Source organism: Ornithorhynchus anatinus, chromosome 3 (assembly GCF_004115215.2).
Source record: "Ornithorhynchus anatinus isolate Pmale09 chromosome 3, mOrnAna1.pri.v4, whole genome shotgun sequence".
Taxonomy (NCBI): domain Eukaryota; kingdom Metazoa; phylum Chordata; class Mammalia; order Monotremata; family Ornithorhynchidae; genus Ornithorhynchus; species Ornithorhynchus anatinus.
The window spans coordinates 13,087,346-13,106,694 of NC_041730.1; the positions used below are offsets into that span (position 1 = coordinate 13,087,346).

A 19,349-nucleotide genomic window follows, 5' to 3' on the forward strand; every position below is an offset into this window, starting at 1 on the left:
ATAATCTAGCCTTTACTGTACAGTACAGTGTGTTGCCCACAGTGAGCGCTCAATAAATGCGATCGATTGATCGGCTCAAAACATTCTGTGTGACCTCAGGCAAGTCTCTCTGTGCCTCAGTTCCCTCACTGCAAAAATGGGGATTAAAAAATGTGAGCCCCACGTGGGACAATCCGATGATCCTGTATTCATTCATTCGATAGTATTTATTGAGCGCTTACTATGTGCAGAGCACTGTACTAAGCGCTTGGAATGTGCAATTCGGCAACAGGTAAAGACAATCCCTGCCCATTGACGGGCTTACGGTCTAGTGGGGGGAGACAGACAAAAACAATAGCAATAAATAGATCAAGGGGATGTACACCTCATTAACAAAATAAATAGGGTAATATCTACCCCAGCGCTTAGAATAGTGTTCAGTACATAGTAAACGCTTAACAAATAGCATCATTATTATTATCATTATTATAAGTGGTGAAGAAAACCTACACCCCTGAAACCTCGAATTAACAATTTATATTTATTACTAATAACCACTAGGAGGTGCCGATAGAGCTATTAGCGAAAACCATGTAATTAGCAGCTTCTTGGACTGGAAGTGTCGCACAGATGGGATGGGTGCTGGTGAATACTCTCTAGAGTGGGTGGCTTTCAATTCTTCATATTTCTTTCTGTCATCACGGATTCTTTGTTTTTGAAGGCTCATCTAATACTTCGGAAGATCTCAAGGTTGAAGCTTTTCTTTGTTTTAATGACCCATACTGACCGTAAGAGGATTTAAACATTACAGTTTGAAGCTTCTGGAACAGCATTTGGTAAAGACTCTTTCATTCATTCAATAGTATTTATTGAGCGCTTACTATGTGCAGAGCACTGTACTAAGCGCTTGGAATGTACAATTCAGCAACAGATAGAGACAATCCCTTCCCATTGATGGGTTTACAGTCGACTCTTCACATTTAAGTGGCGGTTATTTTTTCAACTCTACGACAGAGGAGTGTATGAACCAAACTGCCTTTATTTTCCAAATAAATGTCAGTGGTGCTGATGGGGAAATGATTTTTTATGGACAGAAATTCCACTGAGGTGCAATGTTTAATTCTTCTGACAAACTTGTTCACACCGTTTGCACTGTTAAAACCCACTGGGCATGTCTCGGTGTTTGCTCCTAAGTACTTTAAATGACAAGCAGAGAATTTAATGATAGGAATATTCTCTAGACCAAGCAAGGTACTTTTAAATAGCAGCCCCTGGGGTAGGGCTGAGCTAATCAAGGGGGTCTAATTAAACAAGAGACCACAAGCAAGCGCAGAGGTGAACTCAGATCAAATGGAGTACTTTATTTACAGAATTCCATTTACATAAGCAGTCTACCGATCACCTCTGACTGAAGGAATCCACACAGTTTGTTTAGATCAGATCTAGTATTTACAGACTTCTAACACTGAAGGAAAGGACAGGACAAAAAGAACTTTCTCGGTGGCTTGAAAGAAAAAACAGTACAGTGTGGTAAACAGGTTCAAGACCTTAGAAACCCCTTAACAAGAGAGAAATACACGCAATTTCCACTGGGAGATTGGCGACTTTCTTTTTTAATCACCCCTGCTGCAGTCAGCTGGAACATTGCTATTGGCATTCCCAGCATGAAGCTTCTGAGGTGGTCCATGCTGGAGAACCTCCCAGAGGAATCTTACAGACTTGCCTCCGATTCCTCCCAGGGCCTGCCGTGGTTGACTCTTGCGATTGGCACATAATATAAAGGGAGTGGACTAGACCTAATATTTTAGTTTTTAAATACCCTCTGAGAACTATCCTCTCTGAACCTGTAGCAAGCTAAATGGGTTCAATTGTTTTTAGGATGGCATTTATTAAGTGCTATTATGTGCCAAGCACTGGCCTAAGTGCTGGGGTAGAGGCAAGATAATCAGATGGGACCCAGTCCCTGCCCCACGAGAAGTTCACAGTCTAAGAGGGAGTAAGGACAGGCATTGTATCCTCGTTTTACATATGAGGAAACTAAGGCATAGGTGAAATGACTGTCCCAAGGTCATACAGGAGGCAGGTGGCAGAGCTGGGACTGGAAGCTAGGTCACCTGACTCTCAGTTGTGTGCTGTTTCCATTAAGTCCTAGGTTCAGGAGAGCTTTTGAGGACCATACCCTGGAACTTAATGTACTCCCAAATGGCAAAGTAGCTTGGTCCAGTGGAAAGAGCATGGGCCTGAGTTTTAATCCCACCTTTGTCATAAACCCTACTGTGGGAGCTTGGGCAAGTCACTTCACTTCTGTAGGTTTCAGTTTCCTCCTCTGTAAAATGGAGATGATATACCCGTTCTCCCTTCCCCTTAGACTGTGAACACCTCGTAGGACAAAGACTGTGTCCAACCTGATTTACCTCAAATCTACCCCAGTGCTTAATACAGTGCTGGCACAGAATAAGCAATTCCCAAATACCAGTACTATCATCATCATCATCATCAGTCTGGGGCTCCTGGAGCCATAGCAGACTGAAATCCTTTAGGTTGCCTCAGTTTGACCCTCTGGGCCTCCCAGGTGTGCAACCCTAAGGGGGATTTCCAGTTGGACTCTCAAACCTCAGCACTGGGTGATGAAGGGAAAGGGTTTTCTCTTTTTTCCACTCCCAACTGCTTTTGGTAAACCCAAGGATTTAGTCTGGCCCATTAGGAGATGTACTTTTTGTGGCTCATTTTGCCAGTTATTTGGTCACAAAGACCTCAGGAGGTTCTTTGCCGAAGGCTCGGTTCCCATCCTCCCTGCCAAGACCGGATTGTAGCTTGGCCCATGCCAATCCAACTTTTCAAAGGGTTGGGCAAAACTCTCAGTCAACAGGGAGGGGACCCAAAAGGGTAAGTTACCAAATATGAATATCTTGCCCAGGGCCACTTGCTGCCAAGACTGAAAATCTATTCGAGGCAAGAAAATTCGATCCATTCTTTCCACAGTGCCTTTGGAGAACTCAGAAAAATGGCAAGATCTTCCATTTATACAATGAAATAGTCACTCTCTGTTAAAGTGACCCTCACAGCCTTATTTTTTGTACCTTTAGTAATTTACAATTAGGAGAATAAAGGGATAGTCCTGAGCCATTTGACATGGAGATGATATATAATCCAGTTAATGTGCATTTAGCTAGAAAGAAAAAGACCAAGGGTTCAAATCTCCTAAATAGAATTGAGAACTTTCTAAGAAAAAAGTAATTGAGTTTCACAAACTGACACAGAAACACATGAGTTCAAATGGCTACAGAATTATATACATTGAGCTAGGAGGATGGCTAGAAGGAAACATTCCTGAGATTCTTCTTGCTCAGATTTCATAAATAACTTGTCCTGTAGACAAGGAGGTGGAATGAGTGGCCCAGCTTTTCTCCCAAGTCTGTGCCACAGACGAGAAAGGGGAATTAGGCATTTAGAACAGGTCTCTGCAAGCGCTGTTAACTGGGTGTAACTGGGTACGCGGAGGTGGCCAAACCTAAGTAGTTTAGGGTGCTCTTTTCACCCTTCAAAACACTCAGAAAAACAGCTTGATATTGGGAGGAGTATAGAGTTGATCCTGCTTTCCATCCTGAATGCATCACTGGACTAAGGCAGATTGGCAGGTAAAGCTACTGTCTTCAGGAATACCAAAATGGTGATCCCCAGGTCAAGTGGACACCACTGTCTTTTGGAGGGCATCTAATAATGATGAAAGGATACTCTAAGTAATAAGTCTCACAGTAGGGAATGAGGAGTGATTGTATTTGGAATAATAGGGCAGATGATGACCTCTACTTTCAGAAGGTCACGTACGTCGTACTCATTTCTACCTCCACCTCTTCCTTGCCCAAGTTTCCATGTATGTTATTTCTTAATATATTCATTATTATCAGTGGCGGTCTTTATTAAGCACTGCACTAAGCACGGGGGTAAATAAACAATAATCAGATAGGAAACAGTCCCTGTCCCACCCAGGGCTCACAAGCTTAGAGACAGGAAGATCACTTATCTCATCTCTAGTTAGTAAAGGAACAAGGCAGAAACAAATCTGGAGAAACTAAGTCATCAATACACTGGTAGGGGACAGATTACTCTCTGTCCGTTTTCACCATCACATATTCATTAACTAACTTTATTTTTCTTTTGAATTCCCATCACCTGCCCAATTATTCAATAATAGATATGAACTACACAAATGGTGAAAATTCCATTGCTGAGAGACAGACTGATGGAGAAAGAGAGAGAGGAAAAGGGTGTGGAAGGGAGTCATTGAATCTATCATACAAGCTGAGATTGAGTTCCTGAATTCACTACCCTAAGAATGTTAAATTCATTTCCATATGCTATAATATGGAAATGTGAATGAATGCCCTTTCGGGAGTGAATCCCAAATGAACCCTAAAATGACTTTAGTTTATACATCATCACATTGTTTGGCATGCAGGCAGCCACTGATTGTTATATAAAACTTCCTACCAGTCTATCGCTTCACCTTAGTTGTCTTTAGGAGTTGCTGAGCTAGATGGAGGAAGTTGGAAAGAGACTGTGGATGACAGAGAAGAGGAAATCCTCCAAGAGAAATAACATCCCAAGGATCATGCTCTTCTAATATGAAGGGTAGTGTGAGTAATACAGCACTCCTCTTAATTTCCAGGGACCAAAATCTATTATTATTGGCTCCTCGAGATGAAGGACTCAACTCCGCAAATCTCCAAAAGGCTCAATAAATGATTAAGAGTGATGATGGACAAGCACCCCAACTGGACTATCTGCCCTGAGGCATCTTGGGCTAGAGTTAAAAAAGCCAGCAAGGCATCTACATCATTACTATTTGGAAATATTTGCGAGCGGCCATAGGAGGAACAGTACGATGGTAGACATCGCTGTTAACTTGCAGGAGGCTCATCTGTCATAATTTATTTCAAATTAATTCTGCTCCCAGCATTTCCTTAATCTCTGGGAACTTGCTCTGCAAAGTGCTTTCACCAGTACATCCTAGAGGACTTCACTGTTCACCCTCTCACCCTTTCGTTACCAGGCTTCTTAGCCCAGTGACTGGCAAATGGGGAAAGCAGGGCTTAATGTAGCTTCCACTTCAGTGGGTAGAACTGCACACGAGGAAACATTTCTAAAATCTCCCACCCACAGAGATCTCTTTGGAGATCTAGTTCTCTGGGGAACAAAGAGGTTGAATAACCCAGTTTCATTTTACCTGAAGAACAGACTGAAACCCATGAAACCCGGGCCCTTGAGAGGAAGCTTCATCATCCTTTCCATCACTTTTTGGCTATCACAGTGGAAAGTTGAGCCGATCACATGATCATTTCCACGGAAAAGTCCCCTCGGTCTAAATGTGACGGTGCTGATGTCAGCAACCTTACAGATTTGAATACAAGGGTATATACAATCTCTCAAGAGAAAAACAAAGTCGCTTCATCGAAATAACGGTATTGTCTGTGAAAATCAAACTCTAAAGAGGACTCGAGTCTGACTTTGTGCTCACGGGCCAAAGACAGGCACAGCCTCCGACCCTTAAGAACCTCTCAGGTTTGGGCACTGCTCAGCATCCAGAGCTGGTGAGGCTGGGGGGACTCTCATTTGTAAGGCCGTAAGAACCTGGAAACTTTAGATCGTAGCAGGCGGATGAATGATCTTGGAAACATTTCTCTGGATTCTTGTGCTGTGTACTTGAAATAATTCTGTGGATGTGCCAATACATCAAAGAGAGCTTTGATCAGCTTCTTATCCTGAAAGGATCAGACCTTCTGTCAATAGATGCAAAGCTTGGGAGAAAATTTCCTTCCCTTGTTTCAACATTATAAACAACTCTACTTAGAAACATTTTTTTAAAAACAAACAGGTTCTCTCATCTACACGACAAGGCAAGATCATACTTCTATGAAGTCAGAACTTTTCTATGTCCCCTGAGATGCTAACACCACAGACATTTCTTCATCACCAACAGCATTTATTGAAAACGCCATATTGGGCCCTTGGGAGCATACAAACAGAAGTTGAAAACATGGACCCTGCCCTCGAGGAGCTTACAGTCCACGTAGTGAATTCCTTAAAGCTTTTGAAATTTCTATAACGTGAGTGCCAGAGTCAGGAATTCTCACATCTAAATGCAAAAGGCTTAAAAATATTTTAAGTCATCCATCCTAAAAAGAGCCATCTGGTACTTAAAATTGTGTAGGCTACTGTAGATCAACAACCTGACTTTGCCACCTAAAGGGTAATGGTATTCAAATAAAAGTAAACTGATCGGACAAGAAAATGGATAATTTCTTAATCATGTTTTAAACACCTTGTGAAAAAACTCCTATTGGTTTCAAAGCTCTCCATCACCTTGCCCCCTCCTACCTCACCTTCCTTCTCTCCTCTACATCCCAGTCCGCACAATCTGCTCCTCTGATGCTAACCTTCTCACTGTACCTCGTTCTCATCTGTACCAATGTCAACTCCCGGCCCATATCCTACCTCTGGCCTGGAATGCCCTCCCTCCTCAAATCCACCAATCACACTTCCCCCCTTCAAAGGCTCACCTCCTTCAAGAGGCATTCCCAGACTAAAACCCCCTTTTCCTCAGCTTCCACTCCCCTCCCAATCTCCCCAACTCACTCCCTTTGCTCTATCACCCCTCCCCACCCCACACTTGTTTATATATGTATATATCTATAATTCTATTTATTTATATTAATGCCTGCTTGCTTGTTTCGATGTGCATATATCTATAATTCTATTTATTTATATGGACGCTATTGATGCCCGTTTACTTGTATTGATGTCTGTCTCCCCTCTTCTAGACTGTAAGCCCGTTGTGGGTAGAGATTGTCTCTATTGCTGAATTGTACTTTCCAAGCACTTAGTACAGTGTTTTGCACACAGTAAGTGCTCAAAAAATACAACTGAATGAATGAATGAATAACTCAGTTCTGTTTACTGAAAAAGATTTAACCTAGGAAATTTACCTTCAGTATTTCCTGATGATTTTCCGATGCATAAAGCCGGCCATCTCGAACGATATCTTCAATGAGCTCCTGGTAATCCTCTATTGGGAATATAGGAATTATTCCTCGGCCTTTTTCATTAAATCACTTGACAGAGCAAATTAGCACTTTTTCAAAGTAAATCCCACAACACACTTAGTCTATATGTTGTGAGAAAAACAGATCCCAACATCAACCCATCCCAGAATATGAAATCTTAAATCTTTTACGATCATCTGAAACCTGTGAATTAATTCATAATTCTACCGTGAACTTACTAAAAGATTGTCTTTCTTCTTTGAACACTCCCCTTCCCTCTTCCCCCTTCCCCAGAAGAACGAGAACTGGTACATTGAGAGTTCATCAAACCAAAGACCGAAGCATTTAGCAGAAGATACCCAGAAGAAACAAAACACCTGGTCAAATCGAAAATCACGGATCTCTGTTTAAAAACTTCTATGCTTTCAGTCTCTGTCATCTTTGCAAAAGAATGAGGGAGCTTTTATTTTCAGGTCTCAAAAGCAGCAGCCTAAACTGTACCAGTACCTGTGCCGAAATGACTTAATCTTGCCCCAAATGGAAGGCTGGGTTCTGCTAAGGCTTTTGTCAGCCAGGGGGATTTAGCTTCTAGTAGCAGCTCTTCCTCCTTGGAAACATAACACTTGTAAAGATCCAAATGTCTGAGAACTTCATGTTTTCAGAAGCAGTGAAATCAATAAAAGTAGAATCTTCTAAATAGATAACACGATGTTCAACTTGCTGTTTGTGTGGTTGTAATAGTATTTACAGAGTGCAGTGAACTAAATGAAGTGCTTAGTAAAGAGCAAGCCACAGAAGCTTAACTGCACTGCTTCATTACCCAGCAAGAAGCTGTCCCAGGAGTAGCCCACTTTACTGAACCAGACCCCAAATGACTGCTTCTTTCCCCGCTGTGAGAATATAAACTTCTGGTGGGTAGGGATTGTGTGTTCTAACACTGTTGTACTCTCCTGTGAGATTAGTACAGTGCTTCACACATAGTAGGTACCCCATAAATCCCCCAAAATACTCTTAATTCAATTGATTTCTACTTTTAAGCCCCTCACAAAGATTCTCCAGTTCTGGGGCAGCTCTATCTGACACTAAAGGTGCACTAAATGTCCCCTCTGTGTCAACTATGCATTTGGCTGTGTATCCCTTAAGCAATTTGGTACTCATCCCAGCCCCATAAGACTTATGTTAAACGTTCTTGTGCTCTACTATTTCCCTTATTCGTAATACATTTTAATGTCTGGATCCCCTTATAGACTGACTGTAAGCTCCTGGTGGGCAGGTATCCTCTCTACCAACTCTGTTCTATTGTTCTTACCCAAGTGCTTAGTGCAGTGTTCTGCACACAGCAAGTACTCAATAAGTACTATTGATTTAAGGGTAAAACACTCTGATGCAGGTCTTTGTTTCAGATAAATATGCCCTCAGGTGTCATTCAGAACAAATATTTAGGCTTGGAGATCAAATGGAGATTTCTGATAAGGCAAACTACTAAAGCTGTGAGGAAAGTAGTTAGGGACTCTGGTTTATTTTTTTTTTAAAGGCAAAAGAGCTATTTTTAATTCCGATAGTTAATAGACTGTCTCGTTCGGAGTTTTGCTCATTCATGGGAACCTCTGTGGTCCAGCAAGAAATTAAAACTAAATTAAATCAATCAATCAGCGGCATCTACTGAGTGCTTGCTGCATGTAAGAACACTCTACTAAGTGCTTGGAAAAGTGCAAATCAAGAGTTGTAGACAGGATCCCTGCCCACAAGGAGTTTACAGAATAGAATGGTTAAAAAAGGGCTAGGGCAACACTCCTAGGATTTTTTTTTTAATGGTACTTATTAAATGCTTACTAAATGCCAAGAACTGTACTAAGCACTGGTGAAGATAAAAAATAATCAGGTTGAACACAGTCCCTGTTTTGCCTGAGGCTCACGTGTCTTCCCAATATTGCTAGGTAAGAGGTCTAGAGTAATAATATTTATCAAGCACCCTCTGGGAGTAATACGCTCTTCTAAATGCTTGGAAAAGTACCCAGGAGGAAGAGAATCATTGTCTGCCCAATTAGAGCACAGCAATAGTTGACATTCAGAGTCCACGAAGGTGGGAATTATAGCCTGCATTTACAATAGTGTTGAACTGCTTGGAGCTCAACTCCCTTGGTTGTATCTAGTTTGCCAGGGGGTTGGGAAATTTTTTTAGTGCTCCATATCTATTTAAGTTGACTATCTTTACATTTTTTTAACTTCCCCTCCCTCTTTTTAATTCCTTTATTGCAGTACTTTTTCCTCCAGCAGCAATATCCCAGTTGCCTTAGAAATTGCTTCGGGAGGACTTTGTTCAAGAATATCCCTCTACCTAGAGCAAAAGAGTAGAAGCGACGTGAGAGTTGCTTACCATCATAGGTAACGTAAGGGACCTGGAATCCTTTAGCACTGTTCCCCTCATTGGATTTGAACTGAATCCATAGCTTCTTCGATCTGGAGGTGAAAGCTATGGGGCGCTCGTAGGTTTGGCAGGTTTCGTATGTTGTCACAGAGTTGGAGGAAGCTGCCAAGGAAGGTTGTCATAGTTTTCAAAACTCTTCATAGAGCACATACACACATTTGTTGTCTCTAACCAAAAAACCTTTCTAAACCATTGGGCAAGTTAAATGTGTTAGGCCTCTGGGCTTGGTTTAGCCTCCATGACCGTCCTGGAAATCAGTCCTGGAAATCCACCTAAATCTCATTACAAGAAGACCCAGGGTCAGGAGAAGCTTTGGGCACTCTCCCAAGAACCAGCTATAAAAGAAATTGCCCCAGTTCATTTTAATAAGGAGCTGATCATTAAAAAATTATCTGTAAGAGGAAATTTGGGGAAGAAAAAACAATTAACTCCTGTTCTAATGTCTAAATTGTATCTGAGAGAAGTCCCAGGGTCTTCCAGTGAGATTTATTAAAAAAGACAAAAGAAAAAAAGCAAAACAAAACCTCCACTCCCTTTAGATTTTTCTTCTGGTGAGGCACTGGAGAGTCAGAGAAGGACTAAAACAAGCGTAAAGCAGCTCTGAGTAGTTTTAGGGTAAGTTTTATTATTTACCCTAACACATCAAACAATATGTTAAATACAGTTCTCACTGAACCAGCTAGCAAAATACATTTCCATTAATTAAAAAGACTTGAAAGCAGCTGTGAAATTCTCCAGCCTGCCTCCCACAGTCAAAGGCTGAGCAGTGTTTCTGAGAAAGGCAAACTGGGGGTCTCTATGGCGGGGTCTTCCTAGAGCTGTGGATCACGTTCGATTTGATTTGGTCTAAAAGCTACATTTGAGCCCTGTCAGCCTACTTCATAGTAACCCTACTGGGTGGGGTAGGTGGAGGGGATGGGTAAAATTGAAGCTTGCTAGGACTTTCCACCCAGTCTGAATTTCATGGGGAGTGGAAGGAAATACAAAGCGCAAAAACTCACAACTTTTCCGCATCACCAGATAGTCTCCGCACTCGTCCTCGATGGGCAGAAATATCTCCGGAACCACGATCAAAATGCGGCGTTTGGGTGGAGGGTTGATGCTCCAGGTGCACTCGGTGTTGGCAGGGTAATTCCCCGGGTAGTTTGGGGACTCAATGTAGCCCGTAAAATCTCCTAGTTCACCCCCACAGTGTCTGTCTGGAAAAGGACAACATCAGCAGGGAGGAGACATCTCTGTTCCCGTCATCATTGGGATTCTAGGGGCCAAAGCAGGACTGCAGTCACATCTCTTCCCTTCCCATTCAATCAATCGATCCATCAATGGTATTGACTGAGTGCTAACTGGGCACAGAGCACTGTGCTAAGCGCTTGGGAGGGTACAGTACCATAGCATTGGTAGCATGTTCCCCACCCACGGTCTTCCCCTATTTCTTTATATAGTTCCAGTAATGCTGATCTCACCCTAAAGGACAGAAATAAGACTGCCTTGGGACTCGTTGGCTTTTCCCTGAACAAATGAGAGGACGCTGCAAATCATGTCCCATTTCTCCGGCCCCACGAAGCAGCACGGACTAGTGAGAAGCAGCATGGGATAGTGGATGGAGTATGGGCCTAGGAATCAGAAGGTCATAATAATAATAATAATGTTGGTAATTGTTAAGCCCTTACTATGTACCAAGCACTGTTCTATGAGCTGGGGTAGCTACAAGGTAATCAGGTTGTCTCACTTGGGGCTCACAGTCTTCATCCCCATTTTATAGATGAGGTCACTGAGGCACAGAGAAGTTAAGTGACTTGCCCAAGGTCACACAGTTGACAAGAGGTCATGCGTTCTAGTCCCGGCTCTGCTGCTAGTCTGCTGTGTGACCTTTAGCAAGTCACTTTGCTTCTCTGTGCCTCAGTTACCTCATCTGTAAAATGGGGATTAAGACTGTGAGCCCCATGTGGGACAGGGACTGTGTCCAATCTGATTTCCTTGTATCTACCTCAGTGCTTAAAACAGTGTTTGGTACATAGTAAGCACTTAACAAACACCATAATTTTTATTATATAACCTGTCGATTAGATTCATTACAACTACTTCTGCTTGCGTGGCCGATCATCTTCAGTCTGTTAGCTTCCTTGGACCCTGACTGAACCTAGGAGAAGCCGAGCTGGATGGAGGTTCACAGCAGTTCCCGCTTTTGACCCTAGAGCTTTCGCATCCAAGAAAGCAAACACGACCTATCACCAATCTTTTTCAGGTAGAACCCAAAAGATGCCTGGGAAGAAAAGGCAGGAATTGGGAAATTTTCAATTTTACAATTGTAGCTTTTTTTTCTAGCAGGATTCAGAGGGATAAAAAACTAGAGTTTGTGAGTGCATTATTTTCTAGATTGCAAGTTCGTTGTGGGCAGGAAACGTAACTGTTTATTGTTATACTGTACTCTCCCAAGTGCTTCGTTCAGTGCTCTGCACACAGTAAGCACTCAATAAATACGATTGAATGAATGGATGAATAATGATTTTGAAAACAAATCTAGCTCAAGTGGAAAACGTATTCTTCACCTGGATTATCCTCTCTAACTGCTCTTTCTGCTTTCTCTTTCCAGTTTATAACACACAGTTCTGGAGAATAATTGCCTGTCCCATGTAATGTATTTCTGATAGACAGAAAATTATAAGTTACAGAAAAACAGAAAGTAACCTAGCACAGTGTGAACCAAACCCTAATCCTCCTCAGAACTGTCAGAAGACTGCTGGTAAATCTTGAGATTACACAAACCGTCCTTTAAATTCACTCTTTTTATTTTTCAGCTTAACTGGGGACCTAGAGAGAGTAAATCTCTCTAGGCCACGATGCAGGGTCAGGCTCTAGTCCGCTCCTATAGGTAAAGCATTAGGAAGACATACTTTTACACTGTGTGATGTTCGTGGAGCCATCAAAGTCAGAAGTGGTATTTCCGGGGCATGAAATGCAGTAATTTTGTCCAAATTCTGGCTGGTAAGTACCCCCGGGGCAGCGGATACAGCGGTGGGTTGTGGTGTTGTAGAAATGTCCAGGTGAACACTGAACTGCAGGAGATATGACACAGAAAAACCCCTGTAGTCACTATGATGGCATACATACAATGATACCAATTTATGTGTTTGGGACTGGTAATAAAGTCAATATCTATAGTCTAGACTGTAAGCCCACCAATGGGCAGGGATTGTCTCTATCTGTTGCCAAATTGTACATTCCAAGCACTTAGTACAGTGCTCTGCACATAGTAAGCGCTCAATAAATACTATTGAATGAATGATGAGCATTTTTTTTTCATTGTTCAAATGTTTTTCAATTCTTTGAGAGAGTTTATTTCCTTGAAAATGTTTTAAATCTCCCCAAACGGTCCCTTGCCACCCCAGTGCTCCCAAACTTCCCTTTTCTTATATTTTCATATATTATGTATGTCTTCTAGCTAATCTATGAATTTATTTATAAATGTTATTTACTTCATCTCCCCCTAGATTGAAAACTCCAGGAGCGTAGAGACACGATTGACTTAAATTCTATAAACTGCAAAAGTGCTCACTCTAGAACCATTTGGGCTAAAATTTGGTCATTCTAGAGCCCTTTGGGCTAAAATTCTGGAGCCTGACTTGACCTGGTCCAGACTCAGCCTAACTCAAATGGGATCGATTTTCACCCAGGACCAACACAGCGAATACTGGGAGTGAGGACATAATACATCCACAACTGGGATTAACCTGAATTTCAGTGGGGACAGAGACACACAAATCAATCAATCAGAGGCATTTGTTGAGTGCTTACTTCATGCAAAGCACAGTATTAAGAGCAAAATGTAATGAGTTATGCAAGTAAGACTGTTCCTGGATGCTTCTGGGAATGTGTCTACCAACTCTGTTATGCTGCACTGTCCCAAGTGTTCAGTACAGTGCTCTACCCAAAATAAATGCTCAGAAAATATCATTGATTGACTAGATATGTGGTCGCATTAAGTACACATGAATGCCTGTCCTCATGTAATATATTACCCGTGCGGTGGTACCAGAATCACACCTTTCCTGAGTCCACCAAGATGGGGTCAGAAGGGAGAAGAACGCCCAACTCTTTTTCGGGAGTCTACTTCAGGGGTCTATCACAGTCCTGTGGGCTCTCAATTTAGGCTTGATGAGAATGACATTTGATTGGAATCCCAGGTGTCTCTGAAGGATGATCTCTTTTACATTACTGCATGTTGCTGACCTCTTCCTTTGCCCTTACCTTTAGTCTCGCAATCCTGAAAACTGGAAGCACCAAGGTATTTGGTGAGGAGGCCTCCACCACACAACAAACAAGAAGTGCGGCCAGCTTCGGGCTGGTAGGTTCCCAGGGGGCAGGCCTGGCATGGGGAGAAGCCATCAGAGGAATATTCACCAGGTGGGCATTGACCTGAAGGAAGACATGACAGACTGCCATGAACCTGACCTGGTTGAACGGGCATGTATACAGGCTCACCGACAAGAACCAAAAACTTTCTAGCCCACACACCTGTTTCTTTTAAACAGTTCACTCTCTTCCCAAGTTCCTTAGGCCATACTATGAAGATGATGATGGAGTCTCATTGGAAATGATGGACCAGCCTCAGTCTAGTCACAAAGACACTGGGACTGAACACCTGCGTGAAGGAACTGATTATATTTCCAAGGCCAACCTACTCAAAGAACCTCAATCTCATCTATCTCACCACCAACCTCTTGCCCATGTCCCGCCTAGATGGGCAGACATCTCAATAGCCGCCGTGGCTTATGTCATCCATGGTAGCCAGTTTTTACGGGGATTCCCATTGATCTTATTCACCACATGAAACACCCTACCTGGTTCTTTGATCAAAAACCCTCACCGCCAGACCTTTACTTCTGGCTAGTTATTTCATGCCCCCACTCCCATCACTGTGAGTTTAAGCATTCTTCCTTTCTCTTTATGTTTATATGGTATTTGTTAGGCTCTTATGACGTGCCAAACATCGTACCAAGCACTGGGGTAAATATAAGTTAATCAGGTTGGACAGAGTCCCTGTCCCACAGAGGGCTTGGAATCTTAATCCCCATTTTAAAGGTGAGGTGACTGAGACACAGAGAAGTTAAGCAGCTTGCCCAAGGACACACTGCAGACAAGTGGCAGAGCTGGAATCAGAACCCAGGTCCTCCTGATTTCCAGGACCACACTCTATCCACTAGGCCATGCTGTTTCTCTTCTATCCATGTTGGTCTCCTACATTAGACCATCAGCTCCCTAAGGCACCCAGAGCACTTGGGTGATTGACTGGGAGGTTGATGCTACTAAAATCCATGTCCCTTACTCGTCTTGCTAGACACCGGTAATGACTTCAGGGTATAGGTATCTGGCAGGCATGTGCCATGACATTTTAGCTTATGACACATGGCCCTGATTGCATGACCCCCAGATGCCTATTTTTCCAGAACTGGTTGCCCATTTGGGATGTGACATGCTTAGGAGGGAGTTTGGGCACACTGAGGTGGTGGGGGAAGGGAAAGTAGACACATCTTTGAGGGAGGAAAGCAGGCACCTCTCCCCTCAGCACTGAACACGCTGAACTTTGCCGACTGTATAAGCTTTACGTATGCTTTGTATATGCAACTTTGAAGGCACTAGGATAAGGAAGCAGCTGACAGCTTTTTTGACTATAAGTGTTCAGCAAATATCACTGATGGATCTTTGAATATTCCACTAACAAGCAGAGAGTTGACTGCTGAACATAAATTTGATTTAATCTCCGTAAACACAGTCTAATACAGCAGTTCATTAATGTCACCTAATGCTTTGGGAAAAAAGGCAAAACTGAAAGGTCAGTGAAATTCTGGGGGAAAAGTACCCCAAGCTTACAGCTTCCTGAAGTACTTTCTTTAGGCCATGGGCCTGAGTTAATATGTTTCAGAATTTAGTTGAAGACTGGGATTTCAATCAATAACAGGAAATTATTCTGTCATTGAGCCTGTTTATACTTGGGTGGGCACAAGGATTTTTTTCTTTTTTTTTTTAAGAGGGACAAATACAGTGTGATGAAAAGGCTGGGGAAAATGAGAGAGAAAGGAGCAGGAATTAGAGGATTTTCTGAAAAATTTGTCACTGACTTAGTAACGGATAAATTTGCAACTCACCTCCACATTCAGACACACTGCGAGCCCCTGCTGTCTTTTGAGTCCCTGAACTCTCAGAATGAGGGCATGGCTCACAAGTTATTTGTCCTTCTTCATCTTGGTATGTTCCATTTGGACATAAAATGCATCGTTCTAGTTCCCCGTCGTAGTAGGTTCCCACAGCACAACTAACTAACAACAAGGAGAAAGATACATGGTCAGCAAAGTCTTCTAAGCACAGTTTCTACAATCTAAAAGATAAATTTGGCTGAAGATGAAGATTAGAGAAAAAGAATCCATTGACGGAAATGACACATGCTAATTCATAATTACTTATTCCAGAGACGCAGCGTGGCCTAGTGGATAGAGCACAGGCCCAGGAATCAGAAGGATTCCCAGCTCTGCGACATGTCTGCTGCGTGACCTTGGGCAAGTCACTTAACTTCCCTGTGCCTCAGTTACCTTAGCAGCGTGGCTCACTGGAAAGAGCACGGGCTTTGGAGTCAGAGGTCATGGGTTCGAACCCCGGCTCTACCACTTGTCAGCTGTGTGACTTTGGGCAAGTCACTTAACTTCTCGGTGCCTCAGTTACCTCATCTGTAAAATGGGGATTAAGACTGTGAGCCCCATGTGGGACAACCTGATTCCCCTGTGTCTACCCCAGCGCTTAGAACAGTGCTCGGCACATAGTAAGCGCTTAACAAATACCAACATTATTATTATTATAAAATGGGGATTAAGACTATGAGCCCCATGTGGGACAAGGACTGTGTCCAAGCTGATTAGCTTGTACATATCCCATTGCTTAGTACAGTGCCTAGCATATAGTAAACGCTTAACAAATGCCATTAAAAAACAACGAAAAAAGCCAGTCATTATAATGCCTTTCTATTTATTTGGCAGATGCCCCAAAAAGCCTGTTTTGTTTATGCTGAACTAAAATATGCTCTACCTTCAAATATTAGTCTTAACAACCCATTTGATCAATCATCAATGCTGGATATAAGGCAAGCTAAACTATCTCAAGGATGTTTCCTACTAAATTCTATCCCCGACGACATTTACTTTCTTTTCCCGGCATTATGAAGGAATACCAAGGAATGGCTACTATGTGTTAACAAAGGCCAGTAGCAGATGGATCATGTAATTCCAGGTCTATTCCCTACATATCAACAATCACAGATAGCTTAGCTCTCATTCTCATCTCCAAACTCTTAAAGATAGGCTAGACTGAAGGGGAGTTACTTCCTGCCTTTCATGCTAAGCACTGCTTAGAGATGGTGGAAGCCTGGAGGCTTAAATCCAGTCTTGCAAATAAGTACAAAAAAATGATCAGCCTGTAAAATTTCTTTTGAAACAGTCTGCCTTAATAATGCATAGGCAAAAACATAAGCCAGCATTATTCATCTTTCCCAAATCATGATTCCCCTGAGTGGGCTTCGAGGAGGTGGAATCACACAATTTTGGTGGACATTGCAAGGGAAGCAGAGCCATGCAACTTTGATTGGCACTGGGATAAGGAAGCAGCTGACAGCTTTTTTTCCCTTTCTGTTAAAGCACTGCTACATATAAACAAACACAGAGGTCTGTTACAAACTACTTTTCCCTCTTCAGAAAGGAAAATAAAAATCTACAGAGAAATCTCGTGTCACACTCCCTCAAAGCAATGTTTAATTCACAAATAAAGACGAAGGAAGGACTAACTAAATGGATTGAATTGACAAGCATAAATGTGACTTTGCTACTTTTGCCTGTTTTAAAACATGCACTTAAAGTTTGGCCCTCATAGAACTAAATCCAGAATTCCACTTGGTTTTCTTTTCTTCTTAAGCAACCTGCTTGTTTTGCTCCCAACAAACAAAGGAGCAAATTGCCTCCAGTAGACTTCATTTTTGCAACACATCTTTTGTGTGTCTTCAGTGACCATTAAAATCCCATTCTCAAATCTCCCACAGCTGGGGATTTTTTTTGCCCCTTTTAAAAAAAATATGTGAATGCTTTTCTAATGCAAAAAGAGTGAGGCCGGCGGTGGTGGGAGTAGAAGGGGGGGAAGGAGAATTCAGGATTAATAGTTACAAAGAGATTTAAAGGCTCTTCCCCTCTTTTCAGCTCTTCAGCCTTTGAGTATTTGATGCTGTGGACAAACACTATAGTATCTCAGTAGCTAAGAAGGTGAACCTAATAAAAAAGGTCAGGTTCCAGTATCTATTTTCTTAAGAATCATGCCTCCACTTTTGAAGGAAAGTCACAAACAGCCAATGCAAATGGATGGATTCCTATGGTGTCCTTGGAGTTATCGCTTTTTAACAGTTCCCACACCGAGGTCACCCTGAGCAGCGATGTGTCCGAAGAATTTATGTTTGGACTCCGTTTTTATCAAAGTGACAGTTTGGCTCTGGAGATGGCACTCTCGCTTTCTGGAGATTTCTCTCCCGATCTGTCCTGAAATGTTGCTTTGCAGGCTCTTTTCCGTTGAAAAGTATCAGAACAGGATTCGACATCTGAAAACCCGTGGGACCAAAGGGACATTTACTCTGGAGACCTTTCTGTCTTTGCCCTGAAATATAGCTTCCACACCTTTGTCTTTCCATCTCCCTGGAGTTTGGGAGTTTGGAGTTTGGGAATCTCAGGAGTGAGCCAATCTATCAATCAATGGCATTTACTGAGTGCATACTATGTGTAGAGTACTGCATTAAGCACTTGGGAGAGTACAATACAACCAAATTAACAGACACATTCCCTTCCCAGAGTCTCAAGTGTGCTTCTGCTGCTAGGTTGCTTTATCCAGCTCTGACAATATCTAAACTGCTCTCACTGATCCACCACCAGCACCAAGAAAGACACCTTGGCTCACTGACGATCGGCTCACTTGTGACCAAATAGGATTTTCCATGTGATCCAAAAGAAGGCAGTGCAGAGTCTCTGCCTGGAATTCTGGGAATGAAGGCAGTGAGGAGCATCTTGATTTTTTTTAATGATATTTGTTAAGTGATATTTGTTAAGTGCTTACTCTGTTCCAGGCACTGTACTCAGCATTGGGGTAGATATATGCTAATCAAGGTTGGACAGAGTCCATGTCCCACATAGGGTTTATAGTCTTAATCCCCATTTTGCGAATGAGGTAACTGAGGCACAGTGACCTGTCCAGGGTCATACAGCAGACAAGCGGCAGAGGTGAGATTAGAACCAAGGTCCTTCTGACATCCAGGCCCATGTTCTATCCACTAGGCCACACTGCTTCTGCCCTATTCACCCTCTCTCATTAAGACAACGGGTGGTCCCTAGAACTTGCCTATCAACTCCGCTAGACAGGAGCAATGAGAGTAGAATTGTTGGAATGAGAATGTGAGCATTTAAAAGAGGCTGTGTATTCTGATGTCCGGCCAACGGATCAAACCAGAGTGACCAACTACTGAGAAAAATTGTTACAAACAGAATACAATAAGGGACTGATTTTCAAACTCTTTTACTGACTTAATTTTGTATACTGTAAGATGGTACATCTCCTCCAGGAGGCATTCCCCGACTAAGCCCTCATTTCCTCTTCCCCCACTCCCTTCTGCATCACCCTGATTTGCTCCCTTTATTCCCCCCTGAGATCCACAGCACTTACGAACATATCTGTAATTCATTTGTATTAACATCTGTTCCCCCCCTAGACTGTAAGCTCATCGTGGGCAGGGAATGAGTCTACCAACTCTGTTAAAATGTACTTACTGGATATAGTAAAAGCTCAATACTAGTAACAATAATAATAATACTTGTTAAGCACTT

The 19,349-nt window shown here is 42.5% G+C and overlaps 1 protein-coding gene across 2 annotated transcripts in view; it reads right to left on the reverse strand.

Moving 5' to 3' along the window:
- Positions 1-2,409: 2,409 nt before the first annotated feature.
- The window catches only part of SCUBE2 (signal peptide, CUB domain and EGF like domain containing 2), a 70,801-nt gene continuing 53,861 nt past the window's right edge, over positions 2,410-19,349 (reverse strand). For both annotated transcript variants that reach the window (XM_029061487.2, XM_029061486.2), the window contains 7 exons: positions 15,597-15,767; positions 13,699-13,866; positions 12,345-12,506; positions 10,452-10,649; positions 9,400-9,552; positions 6,966-7,045; positions 2,410-5,741 (listed from right to left, as the gene is read on the reverse strand). In XM_029061487.2, coding sequence (XP_028917320.1) covers positions 5,589-5,741; positions 6,966-7,045; positions 9,400-9,552; positions 10,452-10,649; positions 12,345-12,506; positions 13,699-13,866; positions 15,597-15,767 — 1,085 coding nt within the window. In that variant the 3' untranslated portion in view covers positions 2,410-5,588. The remainder of the gene's footprint in view (positions 5,742-6,965; positions 7,046-9,399; positions 9,553-10,451; positions 10,650-12,344; positions 12,507-13,698; positions 13,867-15,596; positions 15,768-19,349) is intronic.